General features: G+C 33.6%; 1 protein-coding gene across 1 annotated transcript in view; it reads left to right on the top strand.

Moving 5' to 3' along the window:
- Positions 1–4,242: 4,242 nt before the first annotated feature.
- Positions 4,243–26,730, top strand: part of LOC311591835 (cadherin-7-like) — a gene marked incomplete at its 3' end in the record, with an annotated part of 60,697 nt that continues 38,209 nt past the window's right edge. Inside the window, exon 1 of the mRNA XM_084803452.1 lies at positions 4,243–4,644. Within this exon, the coding sequence (XP_084659578.1) occupies positions 4,435–4,644 (210 nt within the window). The 5' untranslated portion in view covers positions 4,243–4,434. The remainder of the gene's footprint in view (positions 4,645–26,730) is intronic.

The raw sequence follows: 26,730 nt of genomic DNA, 5'->3' as shown, positions 1-26,730 counted from the left end.
CAGTTAAAATGCTCCAAGTCTGAATATATCCCAAAGACAACCATAATATGTAGAAACTACCCATTTTATACCAGTACATTTGTTTATACTTTTTCTGAACCATAGAAAAGAGATGAGATGTTCAAAAACTTAGAAAATTGACTACCTAGGTTATTTTTTCCATAAGCACATGCTACCCAGCCGAGAGCATGGACATGGTGTCTGTGCTTATTTCTGACACGGGTCCTTTTGCTAGTTTGTGCATGTGAAACTCAGATAAGATAGAAGGCAGCAGATAAAATGATGAACTGTAGAAACTAAAGCTAAATGCATCATTCTTCCTTTGGAACACATTTATGGGATGATATTGGGCTGATTGTGAAATGTTAGCAAATGAAATTTATCCTGAGCTTAAAATCATTAACATGCCTATGTGCTGCTGTGACACCATTATATATATACATATATAATGACAACATAGCCAAGCTGTCGTCAGAATCTTCAATTTTTAGCTGTTACTATTGATATTCACAGGGACATATAACTCCAGGATTGTTGTTATTTTTGTTTATCTTCTTTGAAATAAAAGTTAGAGGTTATTTTTTTACATGATATACCACCTCAAGGCACAGTGGTTTTGTAGAACTGTTCTACATTCTTTTTTTCATTAACATATCACAGGCATGTCCCTTTTTTATTCTGTTAAACTGTGATAACATTTCAAGACAAGTGGGGACCTGACTTGCTGTTTTCACTTCTTGCCTCATTTACATACTTGAGGATTCAGGAAAGGAATTTAAAAAGTACGTGGCCTTTTAAGTTTCTTTTTCAAACTTGCAAAGCTTTCTGGTAACTTAGGTATTTCTTTTTTTTTTTTAAATTTTTTTCCTTTATTAATTCATTCTATTTTGAGAATTATATTGTTTCCCAAATGAAGCAAAGACTTAGAGAAGGTTGACTGTGAAGGAATAAAACCACCCCCCCTTCAAAAATAATCCCAGATTTTCTCTTGCTGTAATGGGCAGATATCCCTAGCAGATCCATGAAAAATGCTGCAGAATATAACATGAATTATACAGATACTGTTTACTGATTTTCAAAGTAATTTTATAAAGGGTATCACAGACATATCTATCTACATCACAGAACAGAATTCCACCATTCAATGTTTTATCCTGGTATAATATTTCAGGCCTCAAAGTAAAATAAAAACAATTTGGTACAGGCCCTACCAAATAATTCAAATGCTACAAGAAAATGCATTAGAATTGTTTAGAAAGCTGTTCAGATTCATTAACATGCCAACAAATTCGTAAACTGACTTGTTATGTAGTTAAATTCCCACACTACATATGAACTAGATTAGAAGAAGTGCAGTCTCTGAAGACTCTTCTGACAGTGTATCCTATTCCAAGTTCATCAACTTCAGAGATAAAGTGCACGCACTTGTATGTCAAGGTTAGTTTTCCTGCTAGCTATTTTTTTTTTTTTTTTTGGTTTTTTCGAGACAAGGTCTCTCTGTGTAGCCTTGGCTGTCCTAGACTCACTTTGTAGACCAGGCTGGCCTCGAACTCACAGCGATCCACCTGCCTCTGCCTCCCAAGTGCTGGGATTAAAGGCGTGCGCCACCACCGCCCGGCCTGCTAGCTATTTTCACAACTCTTCATTTAAAGGAAAGAGCACACAATTCTTAGGTATCTTTCCTTCATTAATATTATCTCAAGAGTCAGGGTGCATTCAATGATTCCCTTCTTCAATGATGTAGTTTCTTTGATCAATCTACAATGTTTTTTATAGATGAGAAACGATCTTCAAGAGGCAATATGAGTTAATTGAACAGGGCTAGTTACAGAGCATGCTAAGCTGAACAAGCAGGCCAAGTGCTTCCTTTACAAATAAATCCTTTTTAAACTTCTCAAATTCTTCCTGTTTAATTATTGGCAATAGTTTTTTTTTTTAATTATAGGTTTACAATAAAGCTGGCAGTATCACTCTTGTGTAATTGTTAAAACCCTAACAGCAACACATGGAAAAATATCCTAGACCATGTAATGATTTTTATTTCACCAATTTTTATTTTGTTCATCTAAAAAATAAAATTGCAGAGGGTAAATAGCAAGGATAAATAGCAAGATCCCAGTGATCTGGTCCCCATTAGTTAACTTAAATCAACTTCAGTTTCAATTCAGTATTTGGCTTACCAAAATTGTCTTTTGGAAATAGTTAAGAATTTCTCACAGCAAGTATGTTGGAGTCCCTTATCCATGTGACTGCTTTTGATTCATGGGTGTGTAATTCCATGGCATCAAATCTGCTTTTTTAGGATGTTTTCACTTAGGGTAACAGTTATCTAAATAATTTAGCTATTGGTAGCATTAGAATAAAAAATAACATCAATTCACTAACAATATTTACATTTCTGATAACACTTTGAACCCAAAAAATTATTGTGATAATAACTTCAAGAGCTATTTTTAATTGTTTTACACATGCCAAGCTCTAGGCTCAGCATTTTAAAATTTGTTTCATTAATCCTATCAGGGACATGCTATTGTTGTTGTCACTGTGATTATTTTCATCAGTTACATTAAAGTGCTTGAGACTTTATCTTGCAGCTTAAGTAGTTTCTTATAATTTTTCTTATCCAAGATCATGGAGTTTAAAACCACAAACTGAATTATCTATCTTTATCTGCTGGAAAGATCCATATTTTTTGCCACTATATATTTGTAATAGCCCCCATGCTCTGAATTCCAAAAATAATTTGCTGTTTATTTATTTTAAAAGTTGGGTATATTTTCACAATGAAACAATATCAGAACCTCACTCATGCATAACATAATCTATGTAATATAATTTGGTTAGTTTGCATTTATATTCTTGTCCTGAGATAATTCTATGTTCATATTTCTGCTTTATATATTATTTTTCTTTAAAATTTTTACTGTCTAAAGTATTTGGTTGCAGGTGTTATTGTTACACAGTAAAGTTAAAAATGAAAATATAAAAACTCTAAAGATAAATCTTTTTCTGCTTTAATATGTAGGGAACTTTTGGCTTTATGTTATTGATATTTTTAATCTACTCACAACATACACACACAGAGTTAAGTATTCATCCTATTGTTGATTTATTTGTAGAAAGAAAATGAATTCACAAAGTTCAACAGAGTGATTTGAGTGAGATTGTTTTTATAAATTCATATGCCTCTGTTTTGGGGGTGTGTCAGGAGTTTGTAACTGGTTTTTTATTTCTTTTTGTTTGTTTGCTTTTCAAGAGAGTTTTTCTGTGTAGCCTTGGCTGTCCTAGACTCACTTTGTAGTCCGGGCTGGCCTCGAACTCACAGAGATCCTCCCACCCCTGCCTTCCTGAGTTCTGGAATTACAGGTGTACACCACCATGCCAGGCTGATTTTCTATCTCTTTCATAATTAGGATTCTGTGACTGCAGTCAGTAGATATCAGAGTATGGACTTTTTCCTATGCTGTCCCTGAAGCACGACCTGGCTGCAAGCCAAAAAATCAATAAGATTCATAAATACATTTTTTCTTGACTATTTATTGAGTATTATGAGTCAGATCTTTAGCTGCTTATGAAGAAAGGCACTGTTATACAGAAGTCATATTATAAAGCATTTAATAAAGATTCATGGAATAACAAATTACCACAGTGAAATAGCACATCATCCATGCTACGCAGTGCAAATGACAGTAAGTCTGAACAGTAGAAAATGGAAGCCACTGAGCTATACAGATGGTCACAATCAAATCAGGACAAATCAAAACAGCTGCTGTTGTGTGCCTCAGTTGTGAATCACCATATTCCTTATTTTTCTTTACAGTTTCACTGGAGAGATGTAAAACAGGACATAGTCTTCTTACTTGCTTATCTCTGTTTTGAGATGGTTGTTTTTCACATCCTACTACCAATGAATGCAACTTATGTAAGGTCTATAAAATGGCTAACTTTTAAAATAATTTTTAAAAATGATTTTCAATATTTTTGTAGATGAAATCATAAGACTAAATGCAATGCCCTAGAAGAAGCATAAAAATTCTACTGTGGAATGAAGGTCATTCTGAAAACAGCAGTCATTATGTATAAATGTTGCACCCATTATTGTAATTTTGTAAGCATATATATTAATATTTTCATGATTAGCCAAATATTATTTCTTGAAATCCAGTCTTGTTAGTAGCTAAAATCTTAGCATGATTACATGTTCTGATTTCTGACGTGAGCTCTTGTCTTTGTTCTAGGTAACTATTACACGACTCCTTGGCAACGGCTCCTCAGCACTGGTGACCTCTTCCAATCCAACACTCTACAAATTATTATCTCTGGACCCCCAGCTGACACACTGCCGGAGGCAAGAGCTACGAAGCCAACTAGAACTGTGCCTTTTCTCTTGTCAAGGTTTTTCTCTTACACAGGAAAAAGGAAGAAAAAAAAAAGATGAAGCTGGGCAAAGTAGAGTTGTGCCATTTTCTACAGCTTATAGCTCTCTTCCTGTGCTTTTCTGGGACCAGTCAAGCAGAGCTGCCAAGGTCGCGATCCAAGCCCTATTTCCAGTCAGGGAGGTCCCGGACAAAGCGCAGCTGGGTGTGGAATCAATTCTTCGTGCTGGAAGAATACATGGGTTCAGATCCCCTCTATGTAGGCAAGGTAGGGCATGTGGTTGTTCAAAGTTACAAATGGTTACTGTCAGTGTCTATGGTTGGATGGAAAGAGCTGCTAACTTTTTTTGTGTGTGTGATAAACAGACAAAATAATCCTCTCTGAAAAAGTTTAGATTTTTGTTACTGACTACTGTGTCAGGTAGGACAGTGAAGCCATAAATTAAGGAATGATGCTCTTAAATCTTGGAGGCCTGGTGTAGCACTATACACCTCATACAGCTTAGCTCTTATTACCACAATTAGGACAAGATGACATAGTACAAATGCAGTAATATGTTTTCTTCACAAGTTGATATTGAAAATTTTTGTCAGTTTATATAATTGAATGTTATGAGTTTCGTTATGACATTTTCTTATATGTATATAATGAATTTTTACCACATTCAAAGACACACCTAACACATTCAAGAAATTCCCTCCTTCTCCTTCCACTGATACCTTTCTCCTTCCCAACTAGTCTGCCATCTACGTTCATAGATGTGTGTGTGTGTGTGTGTGTGTGTGTGTGTGTGTGTGTGTGTGTGTGTGTTTCAGTAAGTTTCATCAAGGTTGCTTATAGGAGTATGGGGAGAAGTGGCAGAGTTATTTACAGGAACATCTTTTTAAAATATTTTATTAACTTTTTCATATTACATTTCAATTTTTCCCCATCCCTTGTATCCTCCCTTTCCTCCCTCCCTCCCATTTTCCTCCTACTCCCCTCCCCTATGACTGTGACTGAGGGGGACCTGCTCCCCCTGTGTATGCTCATAGGGTATCAAGTCTCTTCTTGGTAGCCTGCTACCCTTCCTCTGAGTGCCACCAGGCCCTGCCATCCATGGGACGTGGTCAAAAATGGGGCACCAGAGTTCATGTGAAAGTCAGTCCCCACTTTCCACTCAGCTGTGGAGAATGTCCTGTATATTGGCTAGATCTGGGAAGGGGTTCAATGTTTACTTCCTGTATTGTCCTTGGCTGGTGCCATAGTTTGAGTAGGACCCCTGGGCCCAGATCTGCCCGTCATAATGTTCTTCTTGTAGGTTTCTAGTACCCTCTTACAGGAATATCTTAAACTTACCAGTATTTATTTCATAGAAGAAAACATCTGCTCCTCTGGCATCAAATATAGCTGGTTATTATCTACTGGCTTGTTTTATGATACTGTGTAAACATATCCACCATTATGTATCCTTCTGCTTACTTATTATTACAAATTACAACATGAAATTCTTTGACTTAACTTATAAGCAGTCCAAAATTCATTTTCTTAGTTATTTTCTTCTCAAAGAACTGTGATTTTTTTTCCTGCTTTAGAAAATATCCTTTTTGTAAACTCTGAGCATGAGTAGAATTCAGTTTGAGGAGCTATTAGACAAATGATGAGCAATTTATGATGTATACATCTGGTGATATGTAGCAGCCAAATAAGGAATTTTTGTCTAAATATTTGGATAGGAAATATTGTTTTGAGAACTCACTTACCTAGAGGGCATGTCAAGAGAGCATAGCTTGATGCTCACTGTTCTTAATCTTTATTCCTGGGTGATAGACTTTTCAAAATATTATGATGTCTTAAATTTCTCAGTGTGACACTTTGCACTGGTAAAAAAAAGATTAATAGGAAAGATCATTTGTGTGTTTTCCTTTCCTCTCACCAGGTTAAAGTGTCCTTTCCTAATAGAGCGTAGCATGGTTACTGATGCATTTACTTCTAAAGTAGATTTATTTTTATTTAAAATATGAAAAGGCAAATGTTTAATATTGGTGATTTTTCACAAGATTGGGTTAAAATTCTAGGAAAAGGTTAATGAATACCTACATTGTTCAAGGTAATTTAAAAATATTTATCATTTTTATAATGTTTAGGATACTGATTTATATTGTATGGGAAACAGGATAAAAGTTAGTTTGTGTGTTCTAGGTCTGTGGAGAAAGACTCATTTTGGAAAAGAGGCTTCAATTTTCCTGCACTAAAACAAAAAATATGTCAATACCAAAAAATATAATGTACATATTCACTTTATACTCATTATCTTATACAACTACTAAAATCATCAATATTTTATAAGTACCAACATTTTTTTTTACTTCATCCTAACTTAATTCCTTGTACAAAAGTAATTGAGGAAGGTCCATTGTTACAAAGCAATGACTTGAATTTGATGTGAACTTGATCCTCAGGATTTGTAGGTTATTTACAGCACACAGTATTCTATATCACAGAAAATGTGTGTGTGTTTGTGTGTGTGTGTGTGTGTGTGTGTGTGTGTGTGTGTGTGTGTGTGTGTGTGTCTTATATCGGAGAGTCAGAAGTGATGACATATATCATTAAACATGCAAGTAAGTTTGTGTTTTTTTTTTCTTTCATGATATGTATTGAATGGTGGCCATACAAATGTTTCTAGTGAAGTGCACAAAATATAAATAAATTTTAGATCCTCAGCCTTGCTAAAATTTAAAAAGTAAAAAATTTAACATCTTGAGATGGATTGAGGTATTTATTTTCTAGAACAAAAAGTACTAGACCTCATATTTCTTTCTAGACTTGGTGACACGGATCATAAGGATTATATATTCTGTACAGATGAGCTGACAATTTGTTTCTTTAGGGGCTTAGTAATCTGAAGTAGCAGGATAAAACTAACTTTGATTCTATTACATTTACTAGAATCTATAAATATTAATGTATTTTCTTTTGTTTGCTTGTAGTTCAATGACTATGATCAGATGTGTTTGTAGGACTGTGAACCAAATATTCTATATAAAGGTGTGGTGGATATAAATGCATATGATAAGAAGGAAAGAAAAAGAAACTATGAAATAGTCTTCTAAGACATGCATCATGCTAGAGAATTGGCCACACTCTTTATCAACCAGCTTTTGTATCTTTTTTAGATATTTTGAAGGAAGTTGTAGACTTAAATAAATGTCATGGCTTTATTAGGTCACATAATCTAAGTGATTGACGAGTTTTATTTCTAGTTCTGGTTGTATAATTCGAAGTAAATTGCCTAGTGTCATTAAGTTTTTGTTTTCTCACCTCTAAAGTAGAAACACTGACATCTACTGTTTATTTTTACTACTTAGTAATGATATAAAAATAATAGGAGATCTGGTGAGATGTCTCAGGTTAAGGACAGAAAATGCTCTTGAAAAGGTCACAAGTATAATTCCGTGCCCTCAAGCTGGGCATTTTACAAATTTCTGGTCTCCAATAGCACTACACTCTTTTGTATAAGCCTTCACAATTATATACACATGCACATTAAAAATATATTTAGACTGGATATTCAGTGTGTTAACATTTCACAATTCTGCTTTATCACATAATATGAATTAATACTATTGATAGTCTCTATGAAATGTATTATGAGTTATTCCTTACATGAAAGTAGCTACACACACACATACACACACAGAATAGTATTTGTATTTTTCAATGTTCATAATAATGATATTTTGAGCTGGACTTAGTTATGGACTTAGAAATAATTTTTGTGGGTTCCCTCACATTTTCAAATTCTAAGAGTAAAATAATGGCATGAGACCTTAAAAATCAATTGACTGTATGGGAAATAAAAATTTATCATTAAGATTTCCTGATTTCACTAGACTGACTCTGTGCTTTATCTGTGCCTTTCCATCCCTGGAATCAAGATCTGAACTCAGATCCTAGTGGGTATGAGGCAAGCATTATACTGACAGCCATCTCTGCAGTTCCCAGTCCTCGAGTGGTTTTAGATATGATACATGACCCTTATTGATAGCTTTCCTCTGCTTTTTGTACGATAGAAATTGTTCAATTATTGATCCTAAATGCACATAAGACGATATATTATCATGATTAAGTTCTGTTTGGAGAGTAATGATGTGCTTTCCCCTTGGTTAATTACTGCTGGACTTTATCTATATGTTTTCTTATGGAGCAAATGAGGTAAAGAGGTTCTTTTGCTCTTCCTGGGCTGCATATTACAGTAAGTTTGTTTGACATACATAGGAGGCCGCATTTCCCACCCAACAGATTACATTGGTATCGGTTTTCACCTCAGTCTTTCCTTCACCTTGGTATTTCTCACTTAACATGCCCTAACTGTGTGACAAAAAAAATTGTCTACAAAACCACTAAGTCTCTGTTCCAGGTATTAAGTGGTTTTCATCTTTCCTAACTGTAATGGGCTGGCAGCCGATGGCTGTGCCTGAGGCCATTACTTTCACAGAAATATGGTCTTCCTGCACCTTCCACAGTCTGCTTCTCTCATCATTAACATCACTCTTGCCTTTTATGCTACTCCCGTTTCTTCTGTACTCATTCAGGGAGAATTTATGCCCGTTGCCCAGTAGAAATCAAATACATAGAAATGCAGTGTTTCTGACTCACATGCCTTTAAATTGTATATGTTGGTGAACGTTTCCCAGACATTTTCTTTATTATTCATCAGCATATCCATCTCCAAAATATCTATACCTCCTAACACTGTGGCTGCGTTCATTACTGCAGAAAAGAAAGTTTTACCATGAAAACAAATTGTAGTAATGAGATTAGGTGCCAATTTTTTTCTCTTGGGTATTTGTTAGAAACACAAAAAAGAAAATAACAAATTCAAAATATTAGTTACTTGGAAAACATATCGTACTTGAATACATATTATTTGGATTCTAGTGCACAAAAAAATATATTAAACAGAAAACTGTCTTCTAAACATGTATGTTGCTTATAGTCAGATTGAAACATAAGAGAAAGCTGGGTGCAGACGCACACGCCTGTAATCCCAGCAGGCAGAGGGCAGAGGCAGGGGGATCTCTGTGAGTTGAGCCAGCCTTGTCTACAATGGGAGTCCAATACCCTCAAGGCTACACAGAAACACTATATCATGAAAAATCAAAACCCTAAAACCATCCTAAAAAAAAAAAAAAAAAGAAAGGAAAAGGAAAGAAACAAAAGAACAAAAAGAGAGAACAGTGGTGATTTTGTTGTTATTTTTTTAAGAAGGGGTGGTATTCTTAAGTAAGAAATCTGTAACAAGTTTATTGGTGAAGGTACTTATTCTTATCCTCTTAGCTTGCTGGTAGAAACTTGGAGTTCCTGGGGGTTTCAAAAGAGTCTGGACATGGATCAGCTCTGTGGGATGCAAATAAAATCATCTTTTTAAGAAATACTTCCAGACAGGTTTTTTTATCATATGAAATCTCCATATGAAATCAATAATTCAAAGTTTGTGCTTTTCACAATATGGGAAAACCTGAATATGCAGAAACCTAAAATTATTTAAGCTCATTTTGCCATCTTCATTATTTTAGTAATTTCTAAATGAAAATGACAAATTGCTAAGACTTGAATGGAGAACATTAAAACTAAAGTTGGGAGAGCTTGGAGAACATTTGGAGATAGATTGGACTGCAGACAACCACATAGCTTTGCTTGCAAATTTTCTTTTCAGTCTATGCCGACTGAAATGAATTAATGATCTTTCTTACTTTCATGTCTGTTTGAACTTATTGATATTCTGTTTGCCACCTGTTTGGTAAAAGAAGGAGTAAAAATTAAGAATAAAATAGAGTTTTTATACTGTGTTTACATAGAAGTTTTAGTATAGAAAACAAGATATAAGCTAATGATGGTAATTAGGTTATATGTAAAGCCAACTATCATTATTTTGACATGTTCTGATGTGATGACCTCACTGACGTGAGCATTGACCTTACTGCTAGTTCTTTGGGTCATTGAGATAAATATATAATTACATAATAATAAAGCAAACTAATTTTTCTGGTTTAAACATATTTAAATATGTCCTGTAATGATAATGTTTGTTTGTTTATACCATTTACATGAATAATCATATTATTATAAGTCTTAGTTTGATTGCTTGAGACAGTTTTCACAAACAGATTCAATACTGTATCCCACTAAATCTTTTCCCTGAGTTGTTAAGCCTGACCTTTACATTTCTTTCTTTTCCTTCTTTTATCATTTCCTTCTTAAATACACATGGCATCTCTACTTTTAGGAGAGACTGTATTTCAGTGCTCGATTGAAGAGCTAAGACTAAAGACTTTTTAATAGAAAGCATATCTGATTTATAATCAGAACAGGGGACCATGACTAAGAAAAGCAGTAAAATCTAAAGTTAAACCCTAGCCATGAAGGAGGGGAAACCAGAAGTGTTGATACACAGATACACGAACAAATGTTTGCATGAACATCAATACCTCTGTGAATTCTCTTTTATTTTATATAGATTATTCAAATTCAGGCAAAATAGGCTAAGTGTCTTATCCCCTTAGGAATACTGGGCAATCTTTATCAAGTAGGAAAATCAGTAAGCAAAACCACATAAATTAAAGCTGGAATTTTCTTGTAATTTTTACCAAGTCACTGAAAAAAATACTTTATCTCTTTATCTGTCAAATGATGAGGCATAATTAAAATTTTTTTGTAATTTTAAGCATAAAAAATAATTCAAACTACTGTTTCAAAATTCAGTTCCTCCAAAAGATAGACTCCTAAGTGATTATTGTAAGTACTCAAACTGTGAACTTGATATTGGTATAAAACACATTTACTATTCAATAAGTTGTGTTCAGATTTTTCTTAATAAATTGTTTTTCCAGGAGGAGATCAATCCAGCATCCTGCTTTCCTTTTGCCCTATCTCATTACACATTTTCAACCTGGATAATTTGTAGCTTAATAGTGTTTTGGGTTTTGTTTATTTTTGTTTTTGGGGGAGAGAGAGAGAGAGAGAGAGAGAGAGAGAGAGAGAGAGAGAGAGAGAGAGAGAGAGAGAATGTATTTGTCTGTATATGCATGTGTCAATGTAGGTGTATGCAGATGCCAGATTTTTTTTTATTAATTTATTCTTGTTACATCTCAATGGTTATCCCATCCCTTGTCTCTTCCCATTCTTCCCTCCCTCCCATTTTCCCTTTATTCCCCTCCCCTATGACTGTTCCTGAGGGGGATTACCTCCCCCTGTATATGCTCATAGGGTATCAAGTCTCTTCTTGGTAACCTGTCGTCCTTCCTCTGATTGCCACCAGGTCTCCCCGTCCAGGGGACATGGTCAAAGGTGAGGCACCAGAGTACATGAGAAAGTCATATCCCACTCTCCACTCTACTGTGGAGAATGTCCTGTCCATTGGCTAGATCTGGGTAGTTTGAAGTTTATGGCCTGAATTGTCCTTGGCTGGTGCCTTAGTTTGAGTGGGACCCCTGGGCCCAAATCTGCCTATCATAATGTTCTACTTGTAGGCTTCTAGGACCCTCTGGATCCTTCTACTTTGCCATTCTACCATGATTCTCTTATCTAGAGTCCCAATAGGATGTCCTCCCCTCTGTCTTAGTTTCCTGGTACTTGAAGGCTTTCATGGGACATGCCCCTTGGGTTAATATGCAGATATAAGTGAGTATATACCATTTGAGTCTTTCTGCTTCTGGGTTAACTCACTCATGATCATTTCTAGCTCAATCCATTTATCCACAAATTTCAGGAATTCCTTCTTTTTAATAGCTGAATAGTATTCCATGGTGTATATGTACCACAGTTTCTTTATCCATTCTTCTATTGTTGGACACTTAGGCTGTTTCCATGTTCTGGCTATTATGAATAACAGATGCCAGAGATATATGCCTACCTCTTCACTACAGTTTTTAAGACAGGTTCTAGCCCTAAACCTGGAGCTCACCAGTTTAATGAGTTTTGCTGGCTAATGAACTTCAGGGGTTTTCTTGTCACTTCCTGCCTCACTTGTGCTGGGGTTACAGGCTTGTGCCAACAATTATGGATTTCCTAAGAGCTTTGTATACCCAAACTCAGGTCCTTATGCTTTTCCAACTGTCACTTTACAGCCTGAAGCTTCTCCCTGGCTCCTGTTGTAGTTCTTATGTACATATACATTTCACTTGAAAATATTTTTATGCACTATGTTCTGGTCATAGTTTTTCTTCTCCAACTCCTCCCAGATGATCTCCACCTCCCACCCACCCACCTTTATTCTTTTTTACTCTCCATCTTTAGAAAACTAGTAAACAGACAAACAAAGAAACAAACAAATCAGAAAAGTGGGGAAGAGTGAGAGGGGAAGAGAGATCCAAAACCTAAAAAAAAAAGCCCAAAAATGGAAATTACAGTATACAAGCCAAAGACCTGGGGGGAAAAAAAGCTCAAAATAAGACATAAAGTCTACAAAAATTATCATTAAGTTCATTTTGTATTTGCTATTCATGGTTGGGCATGGGACCTACCCTTAGGTGTGTGGTTAAGATACCTTTGGAGAATTCATTAGAAACCAAATTTTTCTTTTGCAAATTTAAGTCAATTGTCTACAGCTTCTTTTTTAGAGATAAGAGCTCATATGTATGTTGCTTTCATAGTGCTGGATCCCTCTGAGAATTGAATATTATGTTGTCAATCTTTACCAGTAACTCATTAGAATATCTCAGAATGGAGACCAGTCTCTTGTCTCTTTGTAGTGAACACATGAAGAGAGGATATACTTGGCAATGCAGCTCGTTATCCTGTCAGGAGGTGCTGCGTGGTCAGCTGACACATTTATAGTGAAACTGACTTGATTGCTTGGTTAAGGTGGCATCTGACAGTTTCCTTGCCTGGAAACTTTTGTGTTCATTTGAAATATGGGCAAAATTTAAATCTACAATGATGCTACAGAAATCAATAATTTTGTAATAAGTTGTAACATAAAAGTAGCTTAGATCAAGACATGTGGAAGAAAATAAATTCTGTGAAATAATATTCCAAATATTCTGGAACCCCAAAAACAGTGTAAGATGATCTAAAGCTAAAATGTGTGCTTCCATTTTGTTACAAAAATATAAAGAACTTTGACATAGTAAACTTGATTTATAAATACATAGCCATTATATTTATAATTAAATGCATTCTTTCAGAAAATAATAAGTGTTTGAAATTCAATAAAACAAGGAAACACCGAAAAATAGAGTTTCAAAACATATTTTAATATAAATGTTTTGTATAATTATATCAATGTTAAAATGACGAAGTATTCACTATGCCTTCTAATAACTCTTTTCAGAGCAATGACTGAATTCATAGGTGATAATAAGTCTACCTTAGAAAAGTTTTAAGTTTGGGCTGGAGAGATGGCTCAGAGGTTAAGAGCACTTGCTGTTCTTCCAAAGGTCCTAAGTTCAATTTCCAGTCAACCATATATAATGAGATCTAGTGCCCTCTTCTGGTGTGCAGGTACACATGCAGGCAGAATGCTATATAAATAATAAATAAATCTTTTTTTTAAAGTTTTCAGTTAAGTTATAGAGGTGCTAATAATTATATCAGAAAGTTAAAATACATAATAGGTACTTGTAAAATTAAGGTAAGCATGAATAGATATTGGGAGTATATTTGAGATGACCTAGAAAGATTATTCATGCTTATATGAAATAGTGTCCTTATTTTTATTTTTCAAGCAGTTTGAAATAACAGGTCATATTTTAAAACTTCAATATCATTTCAGTTTCTTTAATGCACCATAATAAAGCAATAAACTATATAGTTGAATAACATTGAAGAGTTTTTGTATAATCTATATGCTTCTGGAGGCTGGAAAGTTCAAAGATAAAGCACCAGCCATGCCACTATGTGAAGATGACTATTTTCCTGACTTGCACACAGTCATCTTTCCCAGCATCTCACAAGGCAAATGGAAGCCTGCTGACTTTCATGAGACTACCAAAGCTATAGGTTAGGGCTTCAGTCATATGACCTCATTTAGTCTTTACAATCTTTTCCAATCCTTCTAGATATAAAATATTATACATAGCATTCTAAATATAGAGCTTTACAGCCTTTGGGAATGCAAGATTGAGCATAGGACTTTTTAAAATAAGTCATAATTCAAGTTCTCTAAATATATTTCAATTAAAATTAGAAGAATTGTTAATAATCTTAAACAATAATGTATTAAGTTGTCCCGTTATACTTACAAGTATAACATCCATAGCTTGAAACAATCATTGGTCATAATGTTTTAAAAACCCCATTAGCTTTGTAATAAACACATAGACTATTTATATGCAACTTTCTCATAAACAATATATATTACAACTATTTACACAGTAGTGAAATTATATTAGTAATCATAATCTAAAGAATACTTAGGCTATGTAGATGGTATTTTTAAGTTATGGGAAAATATGGGAAACTTAAAAATCAGTGGATTTGATATCTATGGAGAAATCTATCAAATTATTTTTAATAATATTTAATTAAAATACAATTGTTTTATACATTATAACACCAGGTACAGACTCTATAGCTTGTTTTTACTTGTGATAACTGGCAATTGTCAGAGCATTTTTTAAATGTATTGATAAAATCACTTCCTGGAGTGCTTGGAATTCATCAGATTTGTTTTAGACAGAGCTGATTCTAGCCAAGAGCTAGAGACACATCTTCTGATGCTCTGCCAAGCAAAGACAAAAGACAGAGTCAAAATTTATGTGTGATAAGCAGTGTGGTAAGGCAATCTACATTTCCAGTTCAACTAGATATCTTGTCTGCTGAAAGATGAATGCATAAGAATAAGTTTTCAAGATGTAGCTCTTTTACTGGAATTGCAATTAAAGTACCAGAACCAAAGTGATTAACATCATCCCAGTAAGTTTGGTATATAAACATTACAATTATCTGATAAGAATGCTTCCCTTCAAATGTGTGATTATGTCTTTGGTTAAAATGCTAAGATATTTTTAAGGCACTTAACTGAAAACACACAAACAAAATTTGGCCAACACATACATAATGTTCAACAGATGTGTGTTTGAACAATTTGTGATGTTCATTAGCGGAATTAGTCAAACCATGCTCAAATTAGATTTTTCTGATTTGTGAGTCATTTATGTGTCCACATGGAAACCAAATATGTATGGAAAAATTACACATTCTGCAGTTGGTTCTTAAGAATGATGTATAAATAACATAAAGACTGCCATTTTTCTTTCCCATAACATATCAAAGAATCTCAGCTCTGAGTTACACAACTTCCTTATTTCTGACACAGTTTATATAATTTTCTGAACTGAATCACAACAGAGCTGATAAATCTTGCTTTTTCAAGAGAAGCTGAACTCCAGGCACTCAGATTCAAATCAATTATATGCCAGAAGATGAATCCTACAAAGAGTTTACAATTCTTATCAATCAAATATGACTATTAAAGGCATCATTGATAACTACACATTATGACATTGGCTAATGTGGACTCATTTACAAAATTAAAGTCATACATAGAGTATTTAAAGAAATAGTTATACCAAAGTGATAAGGAAAATTACATATAAAAGCTTGAAATTGTAGTTGTTATAAGGGCAATACCCAATGCAGGGATATAATTTATGGCTCAATATTAACATCAGGATATATTACAGAGGATAATTTGCAATATGCTAGATCACTGCAACACTTTAGAGCAGACGTTTACTTGTGATGGAAGAGGTGTGTTCAGTAAATTTGGTAGTTGAGTTTTATGATATAATGTTATAAAACAAGTGTATTTTACCATTGATTATACTATTTATCATAAACATGAATACAATCAATGACAGAAAATATAAGTGAGTGATTAGGGGTTCAGAGCTTTGGTAAGCGCAATATTCCTATGCCTCAGGAAAAAAATGATTACAGTGTATGTACCTGATCAAAAGTTATATGCAAATAACTTATATCATATACATATAGGATATGTGTATGTATATAAATGTACTAATATATTAATTTAAAAACATATCAGATGTATTTGGTCTGTGTTTGCATATTTGCTCTGTCACTTTCAAATATGATTTCAGGTGGATCTCCTCGTTCCCCTTTTATTGTTGATACTTGATGTGAATTAGTTCCTTCTAATAACAGTTTAAGCTATGTTTGTCTTAGGAATTTTATTATTAATTTTATAATAGGGACTATTTCATAAGCATAATAACACAAGTAACACTAAGTTATTGGTCCTTTATTAACTGAAAACATACCAAAGAATGTGCTAAATTCTAGTTGTGAAAACCAAAATAAATCCCTTCTAAATCTTTCCTCAGAAATACTATTCATTTTTATAAGACTCTAGTGTCTCCTTGTCCAGTATAGTCTCTGAAAAGTCCTCATGACATTCTGCTGGCTTATTTCCACATTTCTCTCAGGTCTTTCAAAATTTTTGTTCTGTGTAATAAGCTAAAATAATCTTTTTAAGCAGACCACGGGCTGTCTCCTCCAAGAAGGGAAATGACCTCTTATGTTGTTAATATGTCACAGGGTATCAGAGTCAGGACTCTGCCTTTCCCATGTTGGTGAATATGATGCAAGAAGAATAGTCTCCTCGTGTGTAGTATAGAAGTATTTAAGGCACTCACATGATCCTGACCATTTATTTTATGGCCCACAGATCCACAGACCTTATCATTCAAAGGAAAAATATGGAGCTCAGGATACAGGGAGATGTGGCCTTGATGCATGGCTATGTAACCTAAGCATGTGTGATCACCAACTGACTTTATATAGGTCCTAAAAGAGTCCTGTCTCTGTTTAAAAATCGTTGGTATATCAAACAGAAGAAAATAAAGTAAAAATAGGATCCAGGGAGGGATACTGATGAATCTGTAGCTTATGAAAAGTTCAATCTTTAATCATCCTTCGGCCTCAGTGAGAAACGCAAAAATGTCTTCAGGTCATTATGTCATCAGTGTGGCAGAGAACAGAGTTTGCAAATTGTACCTGAAGATTTTTGACCTTCAAAAAACTTGAGAGCTCTTTATTTGGTTATTTTTTGTTTTCTTGGTGGACCTGGACAAAATGTGTTTTGTCTAACCATCATAGGATGTGTTAATTAAATAACAAGAAATATGTAGTAATAGATTAATCCAGATCATTGTTGGCTGCTTTAGTTATTCATAAAAGATGAATACTGTGATTAGCATATGTTTTATTTTATTTTTTGTTTTTATTTCTCTCCTTTCATCTCTTCTCCCACACAGGATCCCTCCTGCTCTTATCTCTCTTTCCCTGCTCCCAGTCTTCCTGCAGAATCTATTCTATTTACCTTTCCTAAGGAGATCCGTGCTTCTTGGCATAGCCATCCTTCTTACATAACTTTCCTCAGTCTGGAGATTGTGGATTGATTACCATTTAATTAGCATATAAAATCCACTTACAAGTGAATACATATCATATTTGTCTTTCTGAGTATGGATTTCCTCATTCAAGATGATTTTTCTCTTATGGCATCCATTTGACTGCAAATTTCATGGTAACATTTTTTAAACTGCTGAGTAATACTCTATTGTATAAAGTTACATCATTTTCATTATGCTTTCTTCAGTTGAAGTGTATCTAGTAAGAAAATGCCCAAAGGATTCTCCATCCTGTTCATAGGACACTTGCTCAATTATGTTTACTTTTGCTTTTTTTTTTTTTTCTGCAGCAAGAAACTGGAATAACCTAGATTAACATGTATTTTAAACATTAGAATCACTTGGGATTTTAAAGTACATTTTCTTTATTTTGCTGACCCCAAGAATTCTTTGTTCTGTGATTCCCATGAGTAATTGGGAATCCTCTGGTTCATTTCTTAGTACGTACAGGAGTTACAAAATACCAATTTCAGAGAACTCGGGTTCATAAGCCAATGAGATCTGAATACAAATGTCCACATGATTTATTCCTCTCAGCTCCATCTATGTCAAATGGGGTTAAGAGTAGACAGTATTTTATGCATGTGGCACTAAGTAAGATGTCATATGCAAAACTCTTCATGCTTGTTTTGTCTAAACTATGTTATTATCACTTATAATAGTGACACAGCTTTTGCTCCATATTTGATACTTTCTACATATGATGAGATTAAAACCTTTTCTTTTAAAAGCATAATTAGGATAATCAAAATCTCAAGGAAAAACAAGGATGAGTCCATCTAAGCTTCATCATCCTGGCACATTTCCTGAACACACACGGTATCTGTAAATTAATTTTTCATTCCTTGTCCATTATCACACTGATATAGAATAGTAATGCTACCTCTCCCTCTACTAAATATCTAGCTAGCTAGCTAGATGATAGATAGGTAGGTAGATAGATAGATACATAGATAGTAGATAGATAGATAGATAGATAGATTAGATAAAAGCAAACTTTCATTAAATGTCATCTACTGAGAAAGTGCTCAATGTACCAAGTACAAAGGATTAAATGAAAAACTTAAAAATGGAAACAGTGCTAACTGTCTACACTGTTAAAATACTAAGATAGGAATGATATTTCTAGTTGTAATATTTTTGGCAAATAATTATGAATGATACTGGGATAAGATCTTTTGGTAATTATTAGAAGTAATAAATGTATCACACACCCAAGATTGGTCTTTCATTTTAACATTTTACTCTCACACTCAAATCATATTATAAATTATTTTCAACAGTTTTTCAAACAACATACTTACGGAACAGGCTATATTTTTTTAAAGATGTGCATGCACTAATACTTAGTGTAAAAAATAATTGCAAAGAATTTGAAAAACAGTTGTAAGGGGAATATGGAAAATTTGGAGGGAGAGAAAGGAAAAGAATGTTGTAATCATATATGATCTCAAATACTTAAAAAGGGCACACATACCCACCCCCCCCCACACACACACAGAGAGAGAGAGAGAGAGAGAGAGAGAGAAAGTTCCATTTTCAGATATATTTGTAAGCTTGGAAGAAAATGAACTCTTTGAGTGTTTTACAGGACGCAAGGGATTTCAGAACCATTAGAGCATGGCTGTGATGCTTTGTGGACCAAATAAATGGGCTTGTTTCATAAAGTTTCTGTTTTTAAGCTCATGCTTCATTCATTCTGAAATTTATATCTGACATATTGCTAAAGCATATAGATGGTGTACATCATTATATTTTGAATTCAGAAAATGAGTTTAACTAAATCAGAAGCAAATTAAGCAACTACTAGCATTTAACATTTTTAACCTTGACTACTAAAAATCAATACTATAGAATCACATTTCTGGTTCTGTGACATTATTATATTTTAAACAGAATGAAATTATAATTATCTTATGTAATTTAAGTACTCACATGAACAAGATTGATTTTTCTGTATTCTTTAAGAAAGGCATACAAATAGAATCAAGGTTTTCTTCCCCATTATGATGGCCTCACCAACATATAGAAGTAGCGCACAGTGTTTGTAAGAGGAATTGTAGTAGGACTCCTAAGAAGTGCCACTCTAGACAGTGGTTTTGTGGTTTAGAGCCACTCTAGACAGCATGAAAATGTTCCACAATACAGTTAATCAAATATAGATAAAATGAAAAATATACTGTTTTTCCTCTTTTCATAATTCTAGTAAAATGAAATCATGAAGCTGAAAAAAAAACATTCTGAGGACATTTGTTACAGCATCCCTTCTATTCACAAAGGTAAAAAGTTCTTGTAAGAATGAAAGCTTCTCCTCTATCTTCTACATGGGTTTACCTATTATCCAGCAGAAGATAGTTTAAAAAGCATCTGAAGAATATAATAATTCAAAACATCACTTTTGTCAGCTTCATACTGATATCAGTTAGGAAAACTAATTCTTTACTTGTTTCAACCTTCATTACATCTCTTTGAGAGAAGCCATCAGCCATTTAATTATTTTAGTAAATGTATTTCTATGAGTCAGTAAATTTGTACAGTAAAATAATAAGCATGTCTAAATGACTATCACTTTCATTGTTGTCAAGCATCAGTGCCACACGACTATTTCAAAACCTAATATGAGTTCATGTTTTTTTATGAAATAAGGCATTAGTCTCGATACCAAAATATGAAGAAATTCAGAGGGAATATCTTTTTATTCCAAGGTAAATACACTGTTCTTGTTTTCTATTTGATAAAACATTCAAACTAAAAACAATTTAGGGGTGTAAAAATATATATATATATATAAAAAGTCTATTTGCATTTCAGGTCACCAAGTTAATGCAGAATAGGAACACAATCAGAGATTTGAAGAAGAAAGTGTGAAGAATGTTTTCTTGCTGGCTCACTTATGAGCTTATAATAAGCAAGCTTTTTTCTTTAAATTTTAGAAAATTATTTTTATGCATGCATGCTTGTGTTGGGAGTATAGTCACATAAGCATAGTTGGTCATAAAAATTATAAGAGGGTGTTGGATACTGTGGAGCTGCAAATCCAGGTGGCTGTGAGCCCCTTGACATGGGTATTGTTAATGGAACTTGGGTTTTCTGCAAGCAAAGTTTTCATTCTAAACAGCTGAGCCATCTCTTCATCTCTCTTAACTATCTTTTTATACAGCCTATTAACAAATTCCCTGAAAGTGGTGCTATCTTCAGTGGGATGGTCCTCTTATATGCATTAACAGTCAAGACAGTCTACTACAGACATGCTCATAAACCAATCATATTTGAGCAATCCCTCACTGAGACACTCGTCTCAAATAATATTAGCCTGTGTCAAGTTGACTTTTAAAGCTATCTAGGACACATGCTATCTTTCACATTTTTTCTTTTTCTTATGTCAGAATTGATGTAAATCTTAGAATGAGTGTTTGGTTGGAAGTTATGGTCTAGGAGACTCAATACTCAGAAAGTTCAACTTTTTTTTTAATACTTTTATTTTACTACACATGTATAAAACAAACTACTTACAACAGAGAGAACCATGTGACAATCATGAGAATAATGAGTTCTATACATGTTATATTCAGAGTGAATTGGCCGTTTGTATTTGTCCTATTTGAAGTAAGTGTCTTTCCTGTCTTGTTGGGTCTGAATTTCTGAATGAAATTCAATATCTATCCTATCTCAACTCTAATAGCTTAGCTTCTTTAACTTAATCTAAGACGATCTTATCCCTTAATCATAGGCATAGAGAATGACTTCTAAGATGACTTTAAGAAAGATTCCTATTTATAGCACAAAAGTTCAAATACTAGGGCAATATTGCCCCTTTTTACCTTTGCTGCAGTTATGTGAAGCAGAACACCAATTTTAAACTTCTTTTTGAATATTCATAAATGATGATAGATCAACTCATTGTATTGCATAAATGAGTAATTAAACACAAAGCCTCAAAAGAGTGAAGATGAAGTATTTGGCAAAGTAGGAAGAAAACCCTTCTGCACCACAAACACCAATTCAGTTCTTAGAAATGGAACATCTCAAATAAATCAATAATAAATCCTTGAAAAACTGAACATACTGGTGGTAAATGAGCAGTAAAATAGCTAGAAAGTGTTTGTAGTTGTAAAGTAAAATTCTGAAAACCTCTAAAGAATCACTGAAAACATATGATCCTCTTTTATAATGCAAAGCAGAATTTCCTCTTCATTGTTTATGCAAATATGTTACAAAAGAGTGACAAAGTGATAAGGGGCTGGGTGACAACTCTAATACTTCTAAACTTTAGAAAATACAAAGAATAATGATGCTTCAGTTATGAATATATAATTTAGTCTGGAGCTTATACTGACCAATCTCTGAGCAACACAATTTGTGTACAGAAAATACAATAGCAAAAACATACTTATATGGAAAGCTTGAGCCCTTCCATAGGCTGAAGAAACACTTCGAAGACAACAAGTATTGTGAAATCTTTACTAGTGCCTCATATCACTCTATTAGTGTAGCTTTTATGACGGGTATCTGGCCTAGGTTATCAGTGCAGTCATGACTGAAACCAATATGAATGAGAAACACTGTGTAGGCAGAGTAGTTCATACCATGGGGGTTGGGAATCACATGCAAAATCTAATACTTAAAATGTAGAAATCATAGATAATTATAAACATGTACAGAAAAAATTATAAGAATAGAGAATGCACCAAAAGAAAAGTAACAATTTTTTACAGAAGTGATTAGCCATGTTTGAAATGGTACTTTATAATGGAAATGAAGATGCAGACATGAAGAGAGTTGCTGCTGGGTAATCGAAGTCAGGACAACAGAAACAGAACCTCTCTTTCAACCTTAGTTATTATAAATGAAACCATTAAAATAATAACATAGTTGCTTTTCAATGAGTAGCATGAAATGAGAAAGGGAAATGAGACATGTTGATCACTAATAAGGCACATATTCTATCCCATCAAACCATTCCTGTTATAGAAGTACTCTCAGCAATGTCAAGGTTGGCCTGCAATTAAAGTATATCATAACAAAGCAAAGTACTAGTCAATATAGCTATGTGCCTAATGTAAAGGCATAACTTATAACCCCATTAACTCTATTCCACAGAAGTGATTTTTATCCATTTATGGGTAAAATTCAGTAAGTGATCATAAAATCAGAAATCATTGTGTTTAATCCTGAGACTCCATCTTTAAAACTTTAAGCTTCTTCATTTAAAAAAAAAAAAAAGCAGAATCCATAGAACTTACTGACTTACTTCCTCACCACATGACATGAATGTATGCACAGAAGGATTGTCTGTCATCTTTTAATCTTTTTACTGCTATTCTTCTCTGCCCTGTTTTATCATGTTATTAGCAATGACAACATTTTTCAAATGTATTGAGTAGACAGAAAGTTGGAAAAGAAAGCATATAACAAGGAAGTTTAATTTGTGCTATTTTTTGACTTGTAACAACTAGAATTCTGTTACTGGCTTTTGGATTTGTCTTAGGTTAAACAGAAGGTTGATAATACGTTGCAATAATCACTTACCTACAGATGTGTTTTGACTATGATCCAGTTGAACAGATTATGTGACATCAGAGTAATTTCTCCATAAAACTGTTTCTGAAATGTCTGCACTAATGTTAAAATTAATTTAGATTGTTAACTATGATAATTAGTAAACACCTCAGTCTTTGATGAGATACACCTTAAGGTGTTTGTGTGAAGGTGTTTCGAATAAGGATTAATTCAAGGAAACTCCTGCCTCTCCCTTGGTATAGAGTCTAAGATAGAAAAATAAAACCCTAATATTGACATTTCCCTTTTTACTATTTTTGGTCAGAGGAAATAGTTCCAAGAGGTTCCTTCCATTATACCTCTCAGACATTATGGTCAGAATGGCCTAGAACATTAAACTCTTCCTCTGTGAACTTGACATTGCACGTACTTGTTTGCATCTCTGAAAAATGTCAATAAAATAATTTGTATATAATACAATCATAGATGACAGTATAATGACATAAAATATAATTTCAAAAAATGTCTCAGATAAGGGAGACAAACATATTACTACTTCCTTGGAAAGTGATAAAAATGTGGTGAACATTATCACATTTCATGTAAACTCCCTTTTAGTATAACTGTATGCCTTAAAAATGGTAACATGGATATGTGTTCCTGTCAAGGAGAACATGATTTTTCTAACAAATACATTTCTGTATATAAAAAAACTTATTAGTAGACAACACATAAATAGTGAATTATTACTCAGTAAGTTGAAAGAACTTATTCTTGGGGAGGAAATACTTATTATTGGCAAGGAAAAGTGAGCCAAACAATGTAAACATAACTAATTGTTTTTAGTAAACAGCACTTCAATTTGTTCATAGTGCTAGTTTATGGTTCATATGGTCAACATGGAGGGAATAGTTACTATTTATATGTGTTTTGGATTTTATATTGGTGAAAATAAAGCTTAAATATTTTGCTGAAAAATACTTTATTATGCAAATATCTTTCTACACGATAAAATAAAACAAAATCATTGTCAGAATTGAACTTTTCATTATAGGAAATGTAATTTGTATTCATATGAAAAGTGAATGAAAAATTTAAGCAATGTAACATCCTTGTACACTAAACATATAAAAAGCTATTGATACAATAGATTTGGGCATCACTGTGCACAAGAATCCTTAACAGGTATTCAGACTCTTTGGTTGCACAACCATCATGTTCTTTGTACTAAAGCATATGATAATCATTCCTCTAAGTTAATGATACCAATGAATTTAGTTAGATTATGAGTTGGAAATTTACATTTTATATAGAACATTTATAGTATATCCTAACCCATGTTTGTAGTATACTTAGTTATACTGTGGAGATAAAAGAGGAAGTATGGTTTCATTTATACAGTCTATTTATATGTGACAACTGAATCATATCTAACCCTTAAAGTGATTATCTGTGGCAAATATATGATTTGAGTGGGAGGGCCCAGATTGACATAAAAGTTTGTGGATTCTATGACTTCATAAGTTTTCAGTTTGCTCTCTTGTTCTACAAATGCTTATTTTCATCAGGAGGTGGTTATAAGTTATTACTGGTATTATACAGAGAAAAAACTAGGCTGAACTCAGGCATGTCTCTCTTCTCCTTTATCTTTCATTCATAGGCAAGAAGATAGGAGCTGAAAAGAAAGAAAGAGAGATATAGAAATAAAGAGAGAGGATAGACCAAAAGGTAGATGATTGAACCTACTCCGTAATTCTCAAGGCCTTATTGTTACTCACAAAGAGGGTTATCTCTAAGTCATTAGTATAGAATTTCGTATATTGATGCAAATCATGGTCATTCCAAAGAGTAGTCTGATATAGCACAGACTATATATCCTAAGTCTAACAGATAGATGTAATTTTAATAGATATTTAAGGTGAAATAGTTGTATAAGGTCTTCAAAAGCCTCAGAGACCCACAGAATATGTCATTTAAAGATTTTTTTATTTTTCTAAAGATTCTTTGACAAAAGGACAAATTAACTCATGACAACACCCACCCAACCTCAAAGAAGACAATGAGCAACAAAGAACCTCCTTATGGAGTTGGTTTCAAGTATGGCAAACCACCCACTGGGCAAAGTGTCCTCATTTCTGTCACAGACAGAATTTTGCCTAAAAATGGGCAATCTTAGATACAGGCACAGTTGCTAGCCAAACTCTGCCAAGACAGGGCAAGCAAGTCCTCAGTAGCTCCTGCGGAAGATGAGGCTCCAACATTATAGAGAGTTTTGGACAACTGTTCCAGCAGTAAATTGTCTCAGCCATTTTTCATTTTGGAGGCTGCTAACCTGTTCTACCAGTTCACCCAGGCATTTAAGTTTCATTCCTTCTCAAGTCTCTAAGAGGGGTTGAAGACTAGATAGTTTAGTTTTATGATCAAGCTTAGTTGGTTAAAGAATAATGTCTTTTTAGATCAAGATAGATGTTTAAAGTTTATAGAGATTATATATGATAGATATTAATCTCCATTCAGAAATTTAGACCCAACAAGATAGGAAAGATGTTTATTTCAAGTTTGACATAAAAATAGACAAATTACTATGAATGTAACATTTATATAACTTACGATTGTCTCATGGTTCTCCCTGCTGCATGTAGTTTGTTTTAATCATTTGTAATAAAATAAATGTGAATGTTAAGAAATAAAAAATGTATTTTAATATTATTAACAATTATAGTGGGGTATTTTGTTACTTCTGGGTGTTATAAATAAATCATGAATGCACAAGGCCCTAGGTATCTAGCTTATATTAGATTCATAATAAATCTACTTCTTTCTAGAAATCCATAAATTTATAATGGATGCTTTTAATTGAATACATTGATGTAATGTTGATGATGAGATTGCATTCTTGATTATAATGGTGTTGTAAAAGGATTACTGAAGGGTTGGAAACTTGCTGGGTCATAGATGAAACGTTTTTATTTCTGACACAAGATTGTCACATTTTTTAAATATATTTAAAACCAAACAAATTAAGGATCATTATCATTAGCTGAATTTATGGACACAGGCAGGTTGGATGTCATGCATGAGGCTTTTGAAGTCATTTTGTATAAATCAGTATGCTTTTACAGTTTTTGAGCAGAACTTATTTGAGTAGAAAGGTTTTCTTCTGTTAACATTTTGATGGGGGATTATAATAAATTGCTCTTAATTAGTCTTGCTGTTACTATTGCTGCACAGTTTTTGCTGAAAGTAAAAGAGTGGGCTAGTGTATCAGTTCTGTTTTATTTAACAAGATATTATTGCGTATTCTCATTATCCTACAAGACATGACTCAAGTTTACTTGCAGCATAAGGATGAAAACTAATTACCTAATACAAGCAACATACTTTAAGGAAGTGTATCTGGATCTCCAAAGGTTTAGGTAGAGTAGTCAGAATGGAAAGA

This window comes from Acomys minous, assembly GCF_964271855.1.
Source record: "Acomys minous genome assembly, contig: scaffold_104, whole genome shotgun sequence".
Lineage (NCBI taxonomy): Eukaryota > Metazoa > Chordata > Mammalia > Rodentia > Muridae > Acomys > Acomys minous.
The sequence above is the reverse complement of the archived record's forward strand: the minus strand, read 5'-3'. Positions and strand labels throughout refer to the sequence as shown.